Source organism: Meleagris gallopavo, chromosome Z (genome assembly GCF_000146605.3).
Source record: "Meleagris gallopavo isolate NT-WF06-2002-E0010 breed Aviagen turkey brand Nicholas breeding stock chromosome Z, Turkey_5.1, whole genome shotgun sequence".
Classification (NCBI taxonomy): Eukaryota; Metazoa; Chordata; class Aves; order Galliformes; family Phasianidae; genus Meleagris; species Meleagris gallopavo.
The window spans coordinates 22,225,658-22,244,489 of NC_015041.2; the positions used below are offsets into that span (position 1 = coordinate 22,225,658).

Consider the following 18,832-nt stretch of genomic DNA (forward strand, 5'->3'; position numbering starts at 1 on the left):
ACCTTCTTAAATCACTCATGAGACAAAACAGAAGTTACAGAACTTCAGAAGTTGGCTTAATCCTCCTTCCATCCACTTCTCAAAAATAAACAAAAAAACCAACCTCAAACAATAAAAACAAGCCACTCAAAACATCCAAGTCAGACTTAAGACAGATTTGAGAACAAGCTCTTCTGGAAAATACAGAATTTTCCTCTCCCTTCATCCTTGGAATACAAAGGTAAGGATGTACTTAACAGAATATTGCCCTGATCACATCTCATTTCTTTTCTTGCTGACAGCTAGCATCTTTTCGTATACTGCCTTAACTACCTGTACAGTCAAGGATTTTCAGCTTTCTTTAGACCAGGCGTATCAATTCCTGGCAGACAGGAAAAACAGCAGCTCAGAAAAGTCTTTAAAGTACAGATACAGCAGGCAATACTTTGCTTCCAGGAACTGAAAATTGCATCAGTAGATGGAATTGAGGAACAGAGTTCTCATATATTAGGATTCCCTAAATAAGGAAATCATAGAAAAATATTAGAAAGTATAGGGAAGAGCATGAAGAAATGCGTAGTATTCTTGCACAAATTATATTTCTGCTTCTCAAAGTTAAACGTAACTGCCATAATACGAAAGAGGGCACAAACTTCATATGTTTTATCCAGGAAATATTGCTCAAGTTAACGCAAGATGAATCTGCAGTAAGCCAACTGCTGAAGCCTTCATCCCAGTGCAAGGTACGGGAAGAGAAAAACCACAGGACAAGAAATGGAACTCAAGTTTGTTTGTTTCTCAGTGTTGCTTCTCAGATAAATAGTGAGCCAGGAACAAATTCAAAGTTAAGAGAGAGGCAGAGAATGATCGTGAACAGCTGACCCAGAGAGTACATCCCAAGGCTTCATCAGGCCGTTTTTTCTGGACATTTCATGGTCACAGACTACCCAGGCAGTACAAAATAATGATGAAAGCAGATTCCATTCATCCCACAGATAATCCTGCAGTTCTGATAACTCCTTGCGATTGTCTTCTCTCTCCATTCCCCAGCTGCCTTGTTTGGTATCTTTTTAACTGTGCTTCAGTAAACAACACAACTCTTAGTCTTTCAAGGGCTACTTTGGTTAATGTTTTGTTTGCTTTTAGTGTTTTGGCTCTTAAACTCTTGTCTATAAAACACATCTTCAAAACAAGAATTGCTACCAGAAAATGTTTTAAGTATACTGACACCATGCTTCTCAGTCACAATTATTGCTGCATATCGTCATTTGATTATCAAATACCTTGGATAGAGAAACAGGTTGTTCTGACATGTTCAGAAGCTGTTTAACCTAGACAGTAGCTAACAGGTCTTACTGCACCCGAAGAGGCAGAAAACAGGCACACTGCAGAGGGTCAGCAGACCCTGTCCCCTTCTTTGTATCTAAGTTCTGTACAAGTACATAGCTATCATGATTTTACAACTATAAAGCTAGGACAAATGTTGATAGTTAAAAGTATATCTAAACTACTTTTATAAAGCAAGAGACACTGTGCTTCAGTAATTCATCATTAGATGCATGTTTACAACTTGAGTAGACAAAGTTTAGAACTCAACATTTGGATACAGCAGAACAATGCCCTTTTTATCTCTACAGAAGTGAACACTCATTAGCACTTGTTTTGAAGGAGGAGAAATGTTTGATTTTTGAAATTCTGTATTGGTGCAGTTCACAAAGAACATTTTTTTTTAAACCAAGACTGATTTACTGCTATTCATAACATTACATAAAATATTTTCTCCTCAGAAGCTAAACAGATTTCTTCTAAGACTGCATGCTGGAAGCCATAGAAAGCTCACTGTCAAGAACGCTGTTCCAGATGCTGCTCACCACATTACATTACCACCTGACACTGTCACCCATCGCTGTCATGGTATGCCCAGCCAGGCCAGATGGCCAAAGATGATATATAATGGGGTGAGACTTGCTAACTCTTTCTGTTCGCTCAGTAGTACAGCCTCATGCTGTACCTCTTTCCTGTTCCTCACCCCACCCTTTCCTTTTTAAGGAAAAAAGGGAACAACACTTATCTTTTATCCTCTAAGGAAGCTTTTCTCCTCATTCAAAAAGGCCCCCAACCCTTCCTTCTCTGCTTTTCTGGCTTCTCATTCTACTTAACCATGACCATGCTGGGACAGGCCTCCTGGGAGAAATTTGCAGAATTGTCAGGAGCTGCTCTTCCGCTTAGGTCACCCCTACACCATGCACTCATAGGTTCCCACCTTCAAGCCACATTTGCCTCTACTCTTTATACATTTCCTCTCCTTCTAGCTCACTCTTAAGTTTGTCATCTCGGAGTAATTCATGCCATAAGGGCCATTTATGACAGTCAGCAGATTTTCCCAGAATGTACTACAGGCTTAGGGAAAGAGGGACAGTGAGAAACATGCTTCAAAATCAGGAGTTGGTTTAATCAGCCACTGAACTGCAGCCTGTGACTCAAAGATACATACTGTCCTCACCCTCAGTGTGCCAGTGGAACAAACATGCCTGTGTTCTCCACTAGACCAAGGCTTTCACCCAGAACAGAGCACTTATCTTTCTTTCTCCCTCCTTTACTGTTGATAAAACCATTCCGATGCAATGTTATCAGAGGGAACATCTGAACTTCTTTCATTTGTCTCTTTTACTTAAATACATTTATCCCAAATATTGCTATTTCCTTCTCTAAAGCTTGTACTTTGACACTCACAATGACAGCAGTTAACCATCTGCCCTGCACAGTGTTCAAACATTTTCATTCTCTGCCTGCACAGCAGAAAGCCATGTGCATTACAGAAACTCCATCCTTACAGTGCAGTGTCTTTTATAGATACTGAGACAGGATATTCACTGTATTCATCCCTAATCTATTCAAATAGGTCACCCAGAGTTCATAACGCTGCACAACCACTGCCAGATAGGGTAGCTGGAACACAGTATTTTCTCAAGTATTTGAAAAAGCATAAAAAGTGCTTTTTTGAAAGTACAGATTTAAGCAATGTGTAAGTCAGAATCTTGATCTCTCCTGATTTATATTTATGTTCAGATGTGACACCATATTTGTTAAATGCTTTTCTAATCGTTCACATCTAACAGGAATACAAAGAAAAATGGCAGTGAAAACATCACAGAATGCTCTAGCCACTGGAATCAGGTCCCTACTCTTGAAAGCACATTAACTTAACACACAGAATCAAGAGCTAAGATTTGCTAGCTACAATTCCTTCCATCCAGATGAGTGGAGCTGTTGCTGCTGACTTTAACAGGACAGGTACAGGGATGAATATGTAAACATCTGAGCCTAAGAGATTGCATTCCTTAAGTTTTAGGAAAAAGGCTATTAATGAGATCCTTAGAGACACGGGTGCGTGTTTCCTTACAATGCACATCATGGAAAACTGTCAAGCCTACTGAATACATGAGCAAGTCAAACGGAACAAAGCTATCAATCTCCTCTCACACACCCCGGCACTTTCCCAGAGTAGAGGAACAGGTCCGGTTTGCTACAAAGCACCTACTGAGTAGTTCTCACACAGCTTCACTCACAGAAGTGGCAGGAGTCCATCTGTGACTCCTGTGCAGGTATGCCAAGTTTATAATTCAAAACACTTCTTCCAGTCTCCAACCTTGAAAATCCACCACAGGGCTCCAGCTCTCTCGTCTATTATTTGCAGCTGTTTAAAAATTTCTGCAGATCAAGTCACAAGTCTTTAATTGTTCAGCAGGTTTACATCATAATAATTTAGTGAGCTCTAGTTAGGAGTCTAACCTTTAAAATAATTGAATATAGTTCACAGAGAGCACTGTAAACCAGCGTGGCTAACAGCAGTGAATTACAACAAAGGCTCATTTTTATCACCAGCTCAAGCACTTTTGACTCTTAAGACATGACCTCTATTCAAGTCAGGATTGCACTTTAAACTCATTAAGCTACTTTCCAGGACGTACCATGTCAGAGTACTTCATCACAATTTCTGAATATGTGCCTTGAGAGAAACTTTCCAACAGATGATGCGGCAGGAGAAAAGTGCCTGAGGTTATTCAGTTTTTTGGCTCCTTGATCAGACTCCTCAGAGTAATACGGTCATCACAAAAACATTCTGCAACACTGACTCAATAGTATTTCAACATTTAAATGTCAGACGTTGATAAAAGCAGCATTGTGCAAAAGCTCTAACAACTGTTATTTTAGAAAGTGCTTTATCAGACATTACCAAAGCTGTACTTCTAAACAATGCAGTTTTCTTGTTTCACTTGCATGCTCTAATGCTCCCCAGACAGAATATTTCTAGTAGGCAGCCCTGTGAAAGGATCCACTTCAAGGTAACAGCCATTTTACACTCAACACATGGTTATTTCTAAACGTGATGCACAGATCTCTGAATGTCTTGTGCCAGATACGTGGACACCTACAGATCAGCTAATGAATTTAGGTATCCCCATTCCAAATACCTTGTTCAGCCCATCTTAATGGATGTCCTTCTGCAGCAGGAAGACACCCCAGGGTCCAGGTCCCTCCCCATTCTGCTGTGACCAGCCCCAAATCAGTCCCAGCCTCACCACCAGATGCCTGCTCCATCCATGGTGCACACTTCCCTGGAAAAGCAAAGGTAGAGCTATGTGGCTTTGGACTGTTAGAGGCATTTGACAAAAGTCCTCTGAAGTGTTCTGGCCATGTTGAGGGGGCAGGGAGAGAGGGAGGAGGGCATGACACCCACCCCATACCCTTCACCCCATAACGAGGGCCACTCTGCTCAGCCTGTGGGGCTGGTACCTACACATCCTCCATTGCACCCACTGCTGAGTCTTCCCAGCCCAGTAGACAGCCTGAGATGTCTGAAATGGCTGGCAACACAGCTCCCATATGTTTCAATGTCTACCACATCCATCTGCTGGGAGAAGAAATCCAGAAGTTAAGAGTTATCCTGATACTGGCACACTAAGCTGCTTTGTTACTCATACTATATTCTGTTGCTCTTTACTACTCTTCTAAAGGCAGTTTTCTGAAGTCTGAGACTTGAAATTAAAAAATAACTAAGAGAAAATAAAAATGAAATAAGTAGCAGAGAAAGTTCAGGAACTTTATTCAGTTTCAAGCAAAACGGAGAAGTGGGAGACATAAAGCCAATATAAGGAAGTAATTCCTTCAGCATCTTGTTAGCACTTCGGCCAAGAGTTCTGGTTTTTTTCCATCTTTTTTGTTTACTTTTTTTATCCAACGAACTGAACCTTCTCATGCCTACCAAAAGAACATAGCATTTAGTTTAAACCAATTAAATGTTTATTTTATTTTGATGCTCTCCTGGTTAAAAGGGGGCTATTTTCTGTACCAGAAAGCCACTTTCATATCAGTTTAAATTTCAACATTTGTAGTGCAGCAAGAACAAGATCAGAGATGCTAAAAGACATTTGATCTTCCTTGAAAACACTCAGATGGTCCTTGCACTGTCTTTTAACCCTACTCCCAGCCATTCCCTTAAGTAAGAAAAAGTTGAAGACTCAGAGTACATCCTGCACTTCCTTGTTTTACATTTTTTCTTGCTGCTGAACCATAAACCTTCTTAATGCTGCAGGCATGCAAATTTTTAATAACAGCCACCTTGCTCATATCTTGAGTTACAGGAGAGGCCACAGAGCACACAAATCATTAATTATTAATCTAATCATTTTACCAAAGTTCCAGCTAAGCAGGATCTTCATAGAAGATCCAATTCCTCCAGTGTCACTCAGTTCACAGACAGCATAGAATATACAGAGAGCCTTGTGGATTCTGCCTTCAGAAAAGAGGCTTCTTTTCAACATATGGATGCTGGCTGGAAGTATTGGATTGGTGTTTCATTTTTGAACTTGCCAGGAAATACACAATTAATGAGAATTCAGCGATGCAATTAAGGTAACTATGTTTTTAGAAAGTCTGTGAAACAACAGAGTTTGACTGCAGATTTTGAAGTTTAATGACAAATAAGAAAGGAAAAGTCTTTATTTAGTAAAGAACGGATTCAAATATGTCTGTAGTACAGAAAAGGCCAAACACAAACTGCATAAAATAGTCTTTTGCCAGTATACAGATTTTGGCCTTGATTTTAGAAAGCAGAACCAATATAAACAACAGCTCTGCTGACTCTTGTGGATATACAGTGTTTCAGTCAGCCCTTCACAGATTTCAAAAGTCTCAACCCAGCAGCTGCTGCCTCTTCCCTCTTCCTGGTCATCTCATGTTATTAAAGGCCTGTCCTGTTACATGTTCCAGTTACCTCTCCTGTTTTGCTAGTCTTTTTGCACTAGAAGAAAGATGTTTAATTTTTTCTTAGATATACTCACGAAGATCTAAAGAAAATTACTCTTTGACATGTTCTCTTAAGAATTGAAGTAACAATTCAATCTGCTGACATTCAAAACACTGCTGCAACCTCAGCCAGCAAAGATTGCAATTAAGTTGGTTCCTACTGGTCCCAGGCACTGAGGACTCAGGCAGACCACACCTTACCTAGCGATAGCCCTCTCACTATATAACTTCCATACATAACTTTCAAAAGGGACGCCAGATGTTAGAAGATCAAGAATTCTGGACTTCCTGTTTCTCCTTTATACCATAAGAATGTGTAAGCCCAGGTGTAAAAAATACCACCTGGAACAAATTCCTACTTCGAAATTCTCTCCTATTACTTCTCATTAGACAAAGTAATATGTGTTAGCGACCATCATGTGATACCATTTTAGCCTTGAGGAAGCAGAGAATGTTGAAATTGGAATTACAACAAATATTTATTTAGCAGCAGGCCAAGGTCTCTGTTTGGGGGACAGAAAGCAGCAAGAATGTTAAGAAAGTATCTGCCAGCTTCAAGAACTGAATACAGATATATGCTGATATTCAGTAATTTACTCACATTTCTCAAGACTCTAAAGCATAAATGCTCATAAAAGAAGATAGTGGCTACATTCTTTATAACTGTCCACATTAAGCTAATCACAAAGTTAGATTGGTCATCTTGGGGAGGAAAAATGAGGAAGGAAAACACCAAAAACATATTCTAAAAGCAAAAATCTGCACATAGACCTTTCACAGCCATTGATACTAAACCAGAAAATGTTTTCCCCATCCCAAGACTGTGGTCAGCATAATGCAAAGTTTTGATTTTTGCTTTAGAAAACAGCTAAAAGAAAGCACAACTCAGTAAATGGGTGTATTGAGTTGATTGTTCCTGTTTTCTGATGAACATCTACAGAACAGGGAAGTCCTAAAACCCAGCTCCAGTCACGAACCCCCTTGAACTCTGTTCCAAACAGCATAGCTGAGACCAGGATCTGGCACTCCACCAAACACACTGCAAAGCAAATCCCACATGACCAGCTGTACATCAATAAAGGCAGACACATTCAAGTTAAATGTTCTGTGCTTTCCTTTGACTATGTTAAGTGAGGTGATGCAATATGTGGTTGGGAAGTTCTCAGAGAAGGAAGGCAACTCAGCTTTTAACACTCACTAATTCCAACTCATTTCAGAGCTTTCTTTCTCTACCGGAGAAAAGAGGCTTGGTGCAACCTATAGATGTTTGATGCGTATCTTAGTATTTACTCAACCTGGAGGAACTTATTTGACAGACTTTAAAGGCACTCCTACAGATTGTAACTTAGTATACATTCGATGCTTTCTATAGCACCCATAGCGAGTCCTCTGGGTGGACAAAGCCCATGTGCAAAGGAGTCAGGAGAACAGTAGCCTGTGGTAAGTTTTCCATCACTCCAGCACATCATTCCCTTTCTCTTCTTATTCACAGAATCATGGCATCCCAACCCACAAGAGTGTCAACCACACCATATAGCTTGGTGCTTTGCTAAGGGTATATTCAATCCTACTGAGGATGTCACTGATGAATACATTATAGAACATCAGTGCCAGTACTGACCCCAAGGGACACCACTTCCACTGCTTCTCCCTATTGCTGACCATTGCAAAGTGAACACATCAGTGTCCTGGACTTATCCGTGCCATAACAGCAGGATCTCTGCACAGCAAAGATGCCTGAGTATAGTAACAATTTTTACCACTTTCACTTATGAATTCTGCTTCTGCCACTATGACAGGCAGATGGTTGGGTTGCAGAACATGAGAAGTGTTGAAAAGCACTGCTATAAAGGTAACTTTCATCACAGAGCTCATTTTACACCTTTATTTACTACAACTAACTTTATAAAATGCCACGAATCTCTTTGACAGTGATCAAGTTTGGAAATAGATAACGTGCAATAGGTGGCAGAGAAGTACAAGCTGTCAGACTAGAATTATCATTTTCCTTGGGGGGCAAAAAGCACCAGTAACCAAAAGCTTTAACAATCCAGGTGGGAGCAATAAGAACCAGAATCAAATCCAGGCTCTCATCTCCACTGCCACATAAAGCAATATGAGCAGACCATTTCTGCACCTCAAGCCTTTATAGTACATATTTACAATTGCAAATCTACAATCTTTCTTCCCGGGGCAGGCTACATGTTTGTCCTCCAAGTACCTAGAAAGTTACAACTTGACTAAACTTACTTAACTGCATGTACTACCTCAAGAAAACACACAAGTCACTGAACTTGGCTAAAAAAGCAAATATATCACTTAAACTTCCCAAATAAATATTTGGCTTAAAGAATCTTTTCCCATCAGTGTTAGATATGAGATAGAAGAAACTATCCTGAAACCTCCCCCATGCTGTAGACAGTGCATGAACAGCAGGAAGGAAAAAAAAAAAATCAAGCAAAAAGTGAAGCACCGTGGCTGTTTTCACAATCCTAACTTGAACATGGTAGCATGAACTTGAGGGTTTTATTTGGCCTCAAACAGAAGCCTGCACATCCAGCATTCATGCTGTGATTTCACATTGTGATTTATTCCATCATTTACATGCCAGGTTTCAAAAGCCTTGCCTGCTCTCAGATGTGTAGGAACAGCACATGACTTACTCAAACAGTGTAGGATTACCCAAAGTTTTACTGCAACAGTTAAATCTTCCAAACACCAATCAAGAGATGAACCAGTATTTTTCCACCTCCAAAGCTGCTGTCACAGGTTCTTTTCAACAGTAACTTCATAGGAATCCCTTGAACAAGATAGAAATCTATTCCTTCCTGCACAGCTCAGCCCTAAGCCTTCCGTTGCCATTACCAACAGGACGGATGTGGAAGTTCTGGTTGGTTACATGCAGGGAACCCAGTCTCAACATCCTTCTGCAGCCTGCTTCCCTATTCCTTGGTAAGCTGCCTACAGTGCCCTGATAATTCTGCTACTACTGATATCTTAACAAGGCTCCTTCAGGTTACATTAATATTAACCAGGAACACACACAGTACAGAATGAGGCCATTTGATCTGACAGGCAGCTAGGCTTACGGGTGGAGCATTAAGGCAAGTTTGCTTCTGAGACTCTCCACAGATCATCTAAGTCACAACAGAGAAAGTACAGCAGAAATGAAAGTTCCATGTGCTATCGTGGTGAAGCTGAACTTAAAATTGCACCAATGCGCGGGTATCAGAGCCCTAGCTTCAAACTGGTCACTTCTCTATTAGAAACAAAAGCTTCCTTTTACAAGAGGGCACAGCCTAAAACAAAAGGAAAGCTTTAGGAAAGAGCTGGTTTTGAAATGATTGTACTATTAGCTTCAGTGCATGTTATACATTAAGTGCTATACAGTTTTGTGACCAAAAAAAAAACACAAAGGTCGCATCCATCATTACTCAGCAGCATGATCTGACAACTATACAGAGAGAGCAGTGACCCATAAGATGCAAGAATTACCTCAACATCCCAATGAGCAGGTCAGTGCATGCTGTACAGAAACAGGAGTTCTCTCACAGCAGCACAAAGATTTCTCTCTCCTTCAGATCTTAATAGTAAGACTTTTCATATGCAAATATTGCTATCCAAGCCATTATTTGGATGGATTGATACCGCTGACACTTGCAAGTGAAAATTGCCAGTTGTATGACTATACAACTGTTTAATTCAGTAGCCTGTAGTCTGCTAGGTGATAAGTATGCCTCCTGATCAATAATTGAGGAACAAGTATTTCACAGACAGGTATATCACTGCCTATACTGCCAGATAGGATTCTTTTTAAGAATTTAATCTCATATACTTTCAAACATTTGGCCTTTACAGAGCTGATGCTTGCTGTCCTATTAGACACAGGGCAGAGAGAGAGGAGAGAGAACTCAAAGTTCATAATCTACCAGATATCAATGGGCTGCTGCTGTGTGAAGAATGGTTTATGATGAACCCATGCAGACCAGGTTACCAGGAAGTATCTTAACATTTGCTGCTTGTAGTCAGCTAGTCATACAGACATATTACAATTTTACACATTTGTCTCTAAGTACAAAACCTTAAAGACTTTCTTTAGCATGAAAGAAAGAGACTGAAAACAAAGCATCTGAATTGCACTGATTCACCCATGAGCTCCCAAGACTGCACAGGTACTACTGCCTAAACACAAAGAAATAGCAGCAGGCAGCTGGGCCAGCCCTCTTTTTATCTTGAGCCTTCATATGATATCTCCAGGGTGGGCTCTGAAGCAAACACCCATGGTCCCTCTGTCCTGACAAATGGCACATCTAGACTTTTCTGTAGTGTAATGGTACCACAGAGCTGTTAGCTTTAGCTGAACCAGTTAAGTGTTTCAGGGCTTGACCTTTTAAGCATATTAAACTGCATGTGCATTTTCTCACAACAGCTTCCAACTGTGATCTCATCAGTGACCAATACTGCAAATAGCCATTGTAAACCAATTTAATAAAACCTACTACAATGATGGGAGCAGGTTTTGAAGTCTAAAATGGATGGTTTGATTTTCTATTGTAAAAATAAATCCTCATTCTTCTCTAATTCCGTTTCCAGATTTCTCAGAAGAAACTCCCACAGTAGTTTTTCTTCCCTGTCTTCATTGTTCTTTCATTTCAGTGTTTCACAGGAGTTCTTGTCCTGATTAATGCATGAGTGAAAAAAGTGAATAAGCAATGCTGGCAGGTATGATTATGAAATTGCAGTAGATACTGTAAAAACTGTTCAGTTTCATGCAGAGAGGCAAGATGAGGTATCCCATAGTGCAAATTCAAGCTTAGTACTAGAAGTGATAATTTCCAAGAAGCCAAGAAAAATAGTGCTTGCTTAATTATGGATGATTATAACCCTCATCAGCCACAACAGTTTTATTGTAAACTCAACTTGCATTATTGCCAAAGCTTCAATCACAGCTTAGAAACCCTCAGACCCATATTCTCATTCACAGACAGGTAAATGCATAACTGCACAGAGACAAGCAGCAGCAAAAGCCAAACTTGAGGCACAATCTGAGATAATCTTTGGAAAGAAGAATCCTGTGGCAAGATTTATCTGATAGAATTTGCTTTATCTAATAAAGCAACAGTGTGCAGCATAGCTGTTACTCATTCCCTACCTTCATCTTTTAAAGGAAAAAAATTCCTAAGTGATACTGCAAAAGTATTCATGTAACAACTGGCAAGACTCTGTTCTAAGCATCCATGCTTACATTGCTCGAAGGAAGAAAATCCTTATTCTTGGTTTTATTCATCTCAGGAGTTTAAAGACACTGGAGAATGTTCATTTGCCCTCCATGTTTTCAGTAAGCAATACATTTTCCATAAAAACAAAAGTAATAAACCCAGTTATATATGAAAAATGAAAGTCATTATTTGTCCTCAGATGTGTGATTTCAGGAAGAAAAGAACTGACGATCTAAAAGGACAAAATATTTTTTTTTACCCCCACTATGAAATACAACACCCTCTTCAAACGTCACTGATCTCTACAGGTACTACAAGCCTACTCATTGTGTTTAAAAAACAATTTCCTATTCTGTATAACAGATGCTGTGCCTAGCACAGAAAGTTAATGAAAAATAGTTTTTATTAAAGCCAGTTAGTGTGTAATTAAGTGCGCAAAGGTCAAGAAAGCAGCTAGAAGTAGACATCCACCATTTTAATTAACTTCAGCATTAACTTTCAACATGAAATTTTACTATAAAATGGTATTTTGATTACAAATACTGCCAGAGAGCATAGCTCCTTCCTTAGTATCTTACATAAAGCCATGTTTTGCCCAATTCCTCTGCTAATTATTGGTTATTTCTGTATTTATTCCTCTTCAGTATGGGTCAAAATGCACTGTTCGCAAACTGCTGCTTAGTTTTGATTACAAATACTGCCAGAGAGCATAGCTCCTTCCTTAGTATCTTACATAAAGCCATGTTTTGCCCAATTCCTCTGCTAATTATTGGTTATTTCTGTATTTATTCCTCTTCAGTATGGGTCAAAATGCACTGTTCGCAAACTGCTGCTTAGCTGTTTCTGCAGTTATCAAGTGAATGAAAAAAATGCCTTGCTTTATCAATTTCAATTGTCATTGCTATCTATAGAGCCATGAATACTGGAAGATGCCTCTCTGTGCACTCAGTTTTACAAGAGGCAAAGGGAAAAAAAAAGCTTTTAACTGTAGATAGATATTAAGTAGAAGAGATGCAGTTCTCTCTCCCAGGTTTCACCCAGGAGGGCAATGGCTGCAGCTCTCTGCTGTCTTACAGTCCAGTGTTCAAAGCACCACCCTGACAGTCCCTGCCCTGCCAGCAGCCAGGGGAATCTGCAGCTGCTTCTCCACTGGCTCGAGTTGTGCCTGAAGCACACGAGGCTGTTATTCTGACAAAGCAGCCGGCACCCAAGCCTTCAAGTGTGGATCAGTCCCATTTTGCCATAGCTTGAATTATGGCTCTGCTACTCTCTCTGAGGTTATGTTGCTTTCTACCACAGCTGGGTTTGTTCAAGCTCTGTTGTTGCAAGGAGGATGCTACAGTTGCTGGAGCAGAAAGGTCAAATTATCAGTGCTTTTCATTCTTCCTTTATGTCATCAGCTGAGCACCTTCCTCACCTCAAACAGCTTCCAGATCGCCCCAACTTGCATTACTCACTCTACAGGTGAGAAGGGACAGGAGCTGCACAGCTTTAAGATACAACCATTCCTGCTAATTTCCCTAAGTTTTCATGCAGACTTATGCTAGGGTGTTTCCACCCCCCTTTGAGGGCAAAAATCCTGATGCAACTGAATTATGCCCCAGAAGCTTGCAGCAAAGGGAAAAATCTCCCTCACTCTCTTCCTCCAAAGCCACACCGTCCATTTAACAGCATCCTCAAGCCTCCATCACCACCCTTCCTCCTCCATTGCCCTCCCTCCCCAAGCAATCTCACCCAGTGTTGTAAACAAACTCAAACCACTAACAGCAAGCAGTTCCTCCTCTTGCTCATTTAAAAGAAGCTGTTTTTTCTGCCAGCTCATCACCATGCACAGAAGGGCACCCATCAGCATGGTACTGCTGCACTTGCTCAACCTGTGAATTTCCCTTCAGCAGTATCACCAGGGAAACACAAGGTCTCCTATTCTGCAGCACTCATACACAACTCACATAGTAGCACTGGCAATTAACATCAACATTCCAAAACCTGAGATCCAAAAATGCTTCCAGGTACTAATAGCCCTGGAGTTTCTAGCTAAGTGTTTGATGTGAGCCCTGTCACCTGTGAGCAAAACCAAGTAGTGCTTGGAATGCCACTAGTAGCACCAATCCCTATGAAAGTAAATGAAAGAAATAGGAGGGGGGTGAGCAGATGCTAATTGAATTCACTAATTGTAAAAAATATCACATTTGCTCATGAAGTTTCAAGGGTTACTTCAATTACTTATTATTTCCATCTTGTCTGAAACCAATAGGATGTGTAGTTGCAATAAATAGAGGAGGAACCTTAGGTAAAAGAAATCAAAGCTTGATTCAGAGTGAGGTTTCCTCACTCTGTGGAGATGATCCTCCTCTTAGTATGCCAGGTGAAGCCTTGCTGTACCCCATTCCCTTCCTCTTGGCAGCACTGATTCTGCAGTGACCCCCTGATCAGACTATTCAGCTCATTAAACCACTAGAAAACTAACTCAGCAAAAGAGCTGCAGATTTCCTGTCAGTGTAGCCAGCTGACTCAGCTGACCAGAGGCAATCTCCTGAAACTGCACAGTGGAGGCAATGGGAGTGCACAGAGCAGGGCCAGTGTCATACTTCTGCCAGAGAGGACTGTCACCTTAAATACACAAACAGGGAAAACACCCTGCATAAAGAAAGGAAGAAAGAGTGAAGGAGGCAACACTTGCCACAAATAGTACAATACAATGAATAGGAAGATGAAGAAAGAAAGGCTGACGTCTACAGCTAGCTGCCCCCATAGCTGCTTGAAAGGCAGCTGTCAGTGCCAGACAGTGACTGAAGAGAACATTGTAGACTCAAAGCCCAGTGCACTCTTTTGTTGATGATTGCTGACTGAGGTACCCTGCGTTGCTCCATTCTAAGAATTCCATGATTAGCCATCACACACTGATACTTCCCAGATTTTATATCTTGTATTTCTAATTGTCATTGTAAAGGTTTCCTTTTGTATTCAGGAATTTCTAGAAAAGTCATCGAACTGGAGATCAAGAATAAAATGCGATCAACAGATGCAAAGCAAAGTGGGATGGTTACCAACAGAGCATCACTGATGAAATGGAGCATGACAGCATCTTAGAAAACTCTGTCCTGTCTCTGAGCATGAAGTATACTTTTACAAATGATAATGGCAGCAGTTTGAGCTACTCTAAAAGCACAAGGATATTCTATCTTACTTTCTTGGTCTGTAATTACAAAAACATTGCTGAATTTGTTTTGAGAATGAAGAATAAATGTGATGGTATAGTTGAGCAGGAGTAATAAAATCCCTTGTCCTTGCAGATCAGAGCTTGCCACTTCAGAAGAGGAGTAAACATGACTGATGTGTTAGAGGAGTAAGACAAGGAGTCCTTGTCTTACTGCTCTGCCTGCACTTGCCACGCACTGCCACTAAAACACTCAGCTGATACAGATCATTAAGCCAGTAAGATACCAAGCGATGATCTGCCATCTTAGCAATCCAAGTCACTCCACAAAAGCGCTGGCATCAAGAAGGGAGGAGAACCATGCAGCCAGGATGATAAACATTTCCCCAGTCTGTCACATAAGTCTGACACATCTTATGAAACCACAGACCTAGGTTTCAGCACCCTGCCCTTGCTTTCATTGACGCTGGTCACCACAGCAACTCCCAAGAGATGTTCTTGAGTATTTAACTCTTTCTTTCAAGGAATCTTTCCATATTAGGCATTTGTTTCTCATACTGAAATGCTACAAAATCCAACACTAACTTAATCCAAGAATTGTTTTAAGTATCACAATGTTCAGGAACACAGCATGCCTCAACTTCTGTATTTAAAGGCTGTATGTGATAATGTTTTCATTTACTCACCTTTTTGCTTCTTCTAAGTGACAGAGGTACTCATAAGCAATGTTCTGACGTCTCCTTTCATCCATCTCCTCTGCTGAAAGCCTTTCATCATCCACAATAGCTGCAAACAGAGAGCCATATCAAGTTACACACGTCAGGAGTGGTTTAGAGCAGTTTTACTGAAAGCCTAAGCAAAGAAGAGAAACTAAGACAGTTGTCCATCCTCCAAAAAAGTGGCCTTCTTTGGCACTCAAACATTTAGACCCAACATGCTCGTACCTAGCAGGTCTCACATTTGTCTACTACCTGACTTGGGGGCAAGAATGAATTCTCATGCAGGTGGGGCTATGTGTGAGAGCTGACAGTTTCAACTCATACATACTCGGAGGAGTTTGGGGACCACCCAAGTGAGCATTGGTAGAGGAACCGCCCCTTCAGCAGCAGAAATGGAAATAACGCACTGCAAATGTGTCTCAAGGGCAACTTGGGAGCCAACTGCAGTTTCAGCAAGCTGTTAACCTGCAACAAAGTGAGCTGCCTCTCACTGATGAACCCTGTGATAAGGGCTGTAAGCAAATGAAGGAGCTGGGTACTCATACTCCTTACTGCTGAACCACATCACTTCCTATTAAGGAACCTATTAAGAATGACTCTCTGCACATCTCCAGCTGGAGACATCCCTGATCATTAACAACTACCCCATGACTGATCTCCCCCTTCATAGGGAACACAGGCCATCTTGTGAGCTATTCTTCAGTCCTCCCAGAAGTTCAAATGTTTCCAGTAATTAATCTAAAATAAGGCCATTACAATACTACAGACTTCTGTCTAAGTTTCAATCACAGCATGAGGCTTATGCTTAAGGAAGCCTTCAAAAGCCAGCTACCAAACTGACACCCTGTTTGTGCTGGTGCCTGCTAGAAGAGTTTGATCTATCCTCCATCGTGTTTCTCAACCACAAATTCCAAGTCTGTGCCAGAGCTGACTAACCTACTGCTGTGTTTGTGAAGTGGAAAACAGAGCAGTCCTTGCTGGAAAGCAAGACTTGTGAAGAGGCTTGCTTGTAGGATCACATCTCTGATCTGAGTGACTGCACAACTGCAGCCATGCTCATACAAGTAAAGGGTGGGGACAGAAACAGGGCCAGACACTTTCTGCAGAATCCCACAAGCTGAGACCATCAAGAAGTATACTCCATAAAGAAGATCCTCTCTTCTCCAAATGCACTGTTCAACACTACTTTAGTTGAACTGCCATTTAGACCACGCAAGCCACAAGAAAGTTTTCATCATTTCCCTGATGCAACTGCTTCATTTAGCGAGTAACCACTTTCCTGAGCTGATATGAGACATTTGGATAAAGGACACCACGATAAAGCAAGAATCTGTGCTTTACAATGCATACATTGAAAGCTGAACCTAAAGAAAAAAATGGAAGTGATCCCATCTATTTGAAGTTAATGAAAAAAATAGAGTCAAGAAAAATCACTTCCACTTCATTTTGCAGTAGTGATATTTAAAATACTTCCTTCTCCAAATGGACACCACACCCAGGACAGACCCCTTTTGCTTCAGCACACCAAGAGCCTGTGTTGCCAAGCAGGAATACACAGGACTGAGCACACACTGAGTACACAAGAAATGACACTACTTGCCCACACTGGACTGAACTACCATACATTTGTTAGTTTATCAAATAGTTGCTTTGAGCTTTGTTGTTTCAGTTTTAATCATCACAAGAACTGATATCTCTCATCTTCCTCTGCTCTTAAGATGGATTCCTCCTAGTTATGCAGAAGTTTCATGAACTGATAAAACAAATGTCTTGCTCTGAGTCTCTTTCAAGTATGGTATCTCCAATAAACATGACTCACACTAAAAAGAGCTCTCAGATACTGTAATCAGGTCATTATGAACTGAAACACTAGTGTGGAGGTAAACGTGAGGTTGAAGTCATAGAACACTCAGCATGGCAAACTGGCTGTGGAGCTCTGTCATCCTCATCACCAGCATGTCCAGGACAGGCTGATCTCACATCCTGTCACTGTTCTGCTGGACAGGAGTCTTGGCTCTGTGAGACAAGGGCAAAGTACCAGTGAGCCACATGTTCAGTATTAATACACTACTTCATTACCTGTGTCAGTGAGCTCTGGAGCAAGTCTTCAGGCAGCACTGCTGCCATCCATCAGAGGAGCCCAGCCAATTGCCCTGACTTGTTATGGCCTGTCAACTGCGATGTGACAGCTGGTACTAAATCTGACCTCCTTCTTGAAAGACATGCATCTTTCATTTCTTGTTCCTCTCAGCTCACGCATTTAGTTGCTCCCACCATTTTCCTCTGTCCTCCAAACACAACTTGCCACAATCAATCAAAGCAACATAACAGGTAGCTTATCTGAAAGTGGGAGTGAAAAACCATACAACTCACTTGATAAACATCATTCTAGGAACTTACCTGAACAACTTTAATACTTTACAATCCAGTCTGAGATCTACATACCCACAAGTCCCTCCCATCCTCAACAAGAACATACCAGAGGGAACAGACCTGGCCAACTTCAAATTCTTCATTAAAATTTTTTGTGAAGATCAACTCATAGGGTGGCTGAAGGCAATGACAGGTAGTACAGGACTGCTGTAATCACTCTGCTTAGAGAACCTTCCAGCAATGAGGGAAAAGGATAAAAGTAGAGGACAAGTAGTTGATAGACACTGAAAAGTAAATAACAGATCTCTTCTAGAAGAGGTACTGTATCAGCAGCTCAGGGGTTAGAAAGTCAAGCATCCTTCCTGACAGGTCAAAGCATCTGGTTATGTGCTGAAAGTGAGATCCAAACAATCAGAGTATGTGGAGGCCAACCCTATACTGCTTATGCTAGGAAGAGTCTCTTGCAATACCACCATCTGATAAGATCCATTTTATGCTTTGTCTCTCCAGCACATGCTGGCTTTGGAGCAACAGTGCTACCACATCAAACAAATTATTGCAGACACTTTTAAGTAACAGCAGTGATAATCCTCAGGATAAAGGCAGCACCAGGATTAAACTGCAGAGGAAATTAATTTGAAGACTTTCAAAATAATGGATCCTTAAGGTTTACTGTACTGTAGCATTTGTACGGCAAAGGCTTCGGTCTTTGACTATAGACTCTAGCATATATTTTTGGGTATGCCCATTCACACGAAGTTCAATACAGAGATGATATTGGTTTTAGAACAGAGAACTCAGGTCTTTCTGCCCAACAAGGCACTTATCAGTCAGAAGATAGGGAAGAGTTATGAAATAATAAATGCATTCTGCTTTATCAGTAGCTTCTTGACAGTGCTGAACTGAAATGAAAAGATTGCTATTATAAAGGATGTTACTGGGACAGAGTGAACGGGGCTGTGTTTCGCCTGGAGACCTCCAGCTCACTGGTATGGCCAAGCAGGATCTGGACAGACTCAAAATGTTACTGCTGAAAAGAGCTAAATGACACAGAACAAGGCACATGCTCACTATAT

At 40.9% G+C, this 18,832-nt stretch overlaps 1 protein-coding gene across 4 annotated transcripts in view; it reads right to left on the reverse strand.

Annotated features, from left to right (window-relative positions):
* The window catches only part of IQGAP2 (IQ motif containing GTPase activating protein 2), a 96,501-nt gene extending 81,034 nt beyond the window's left edge, over nucleotides 1-15,467 (reverse strand). For all 4 annotated transcript variants that reach the window (XM_010725545.3, XM_010725543.3, XM_010725544.3 and 1 more), the window contains exon 1: nucleotides 15,351-15,467. In XM_010725545.3, the coding sequence (XP_010723847.1) occupies nucleotides 15,351-15,415 (65 nt within the window). In that variant the 5' untranslated portion in view covers nucleotides 15,416-15,467. The remainder of the gene's footprint in view (nucleotides 1-15,350) is intronic.
* Nucleotides 15,468-18,832: the final 3,365 nt, after the last annotated feature.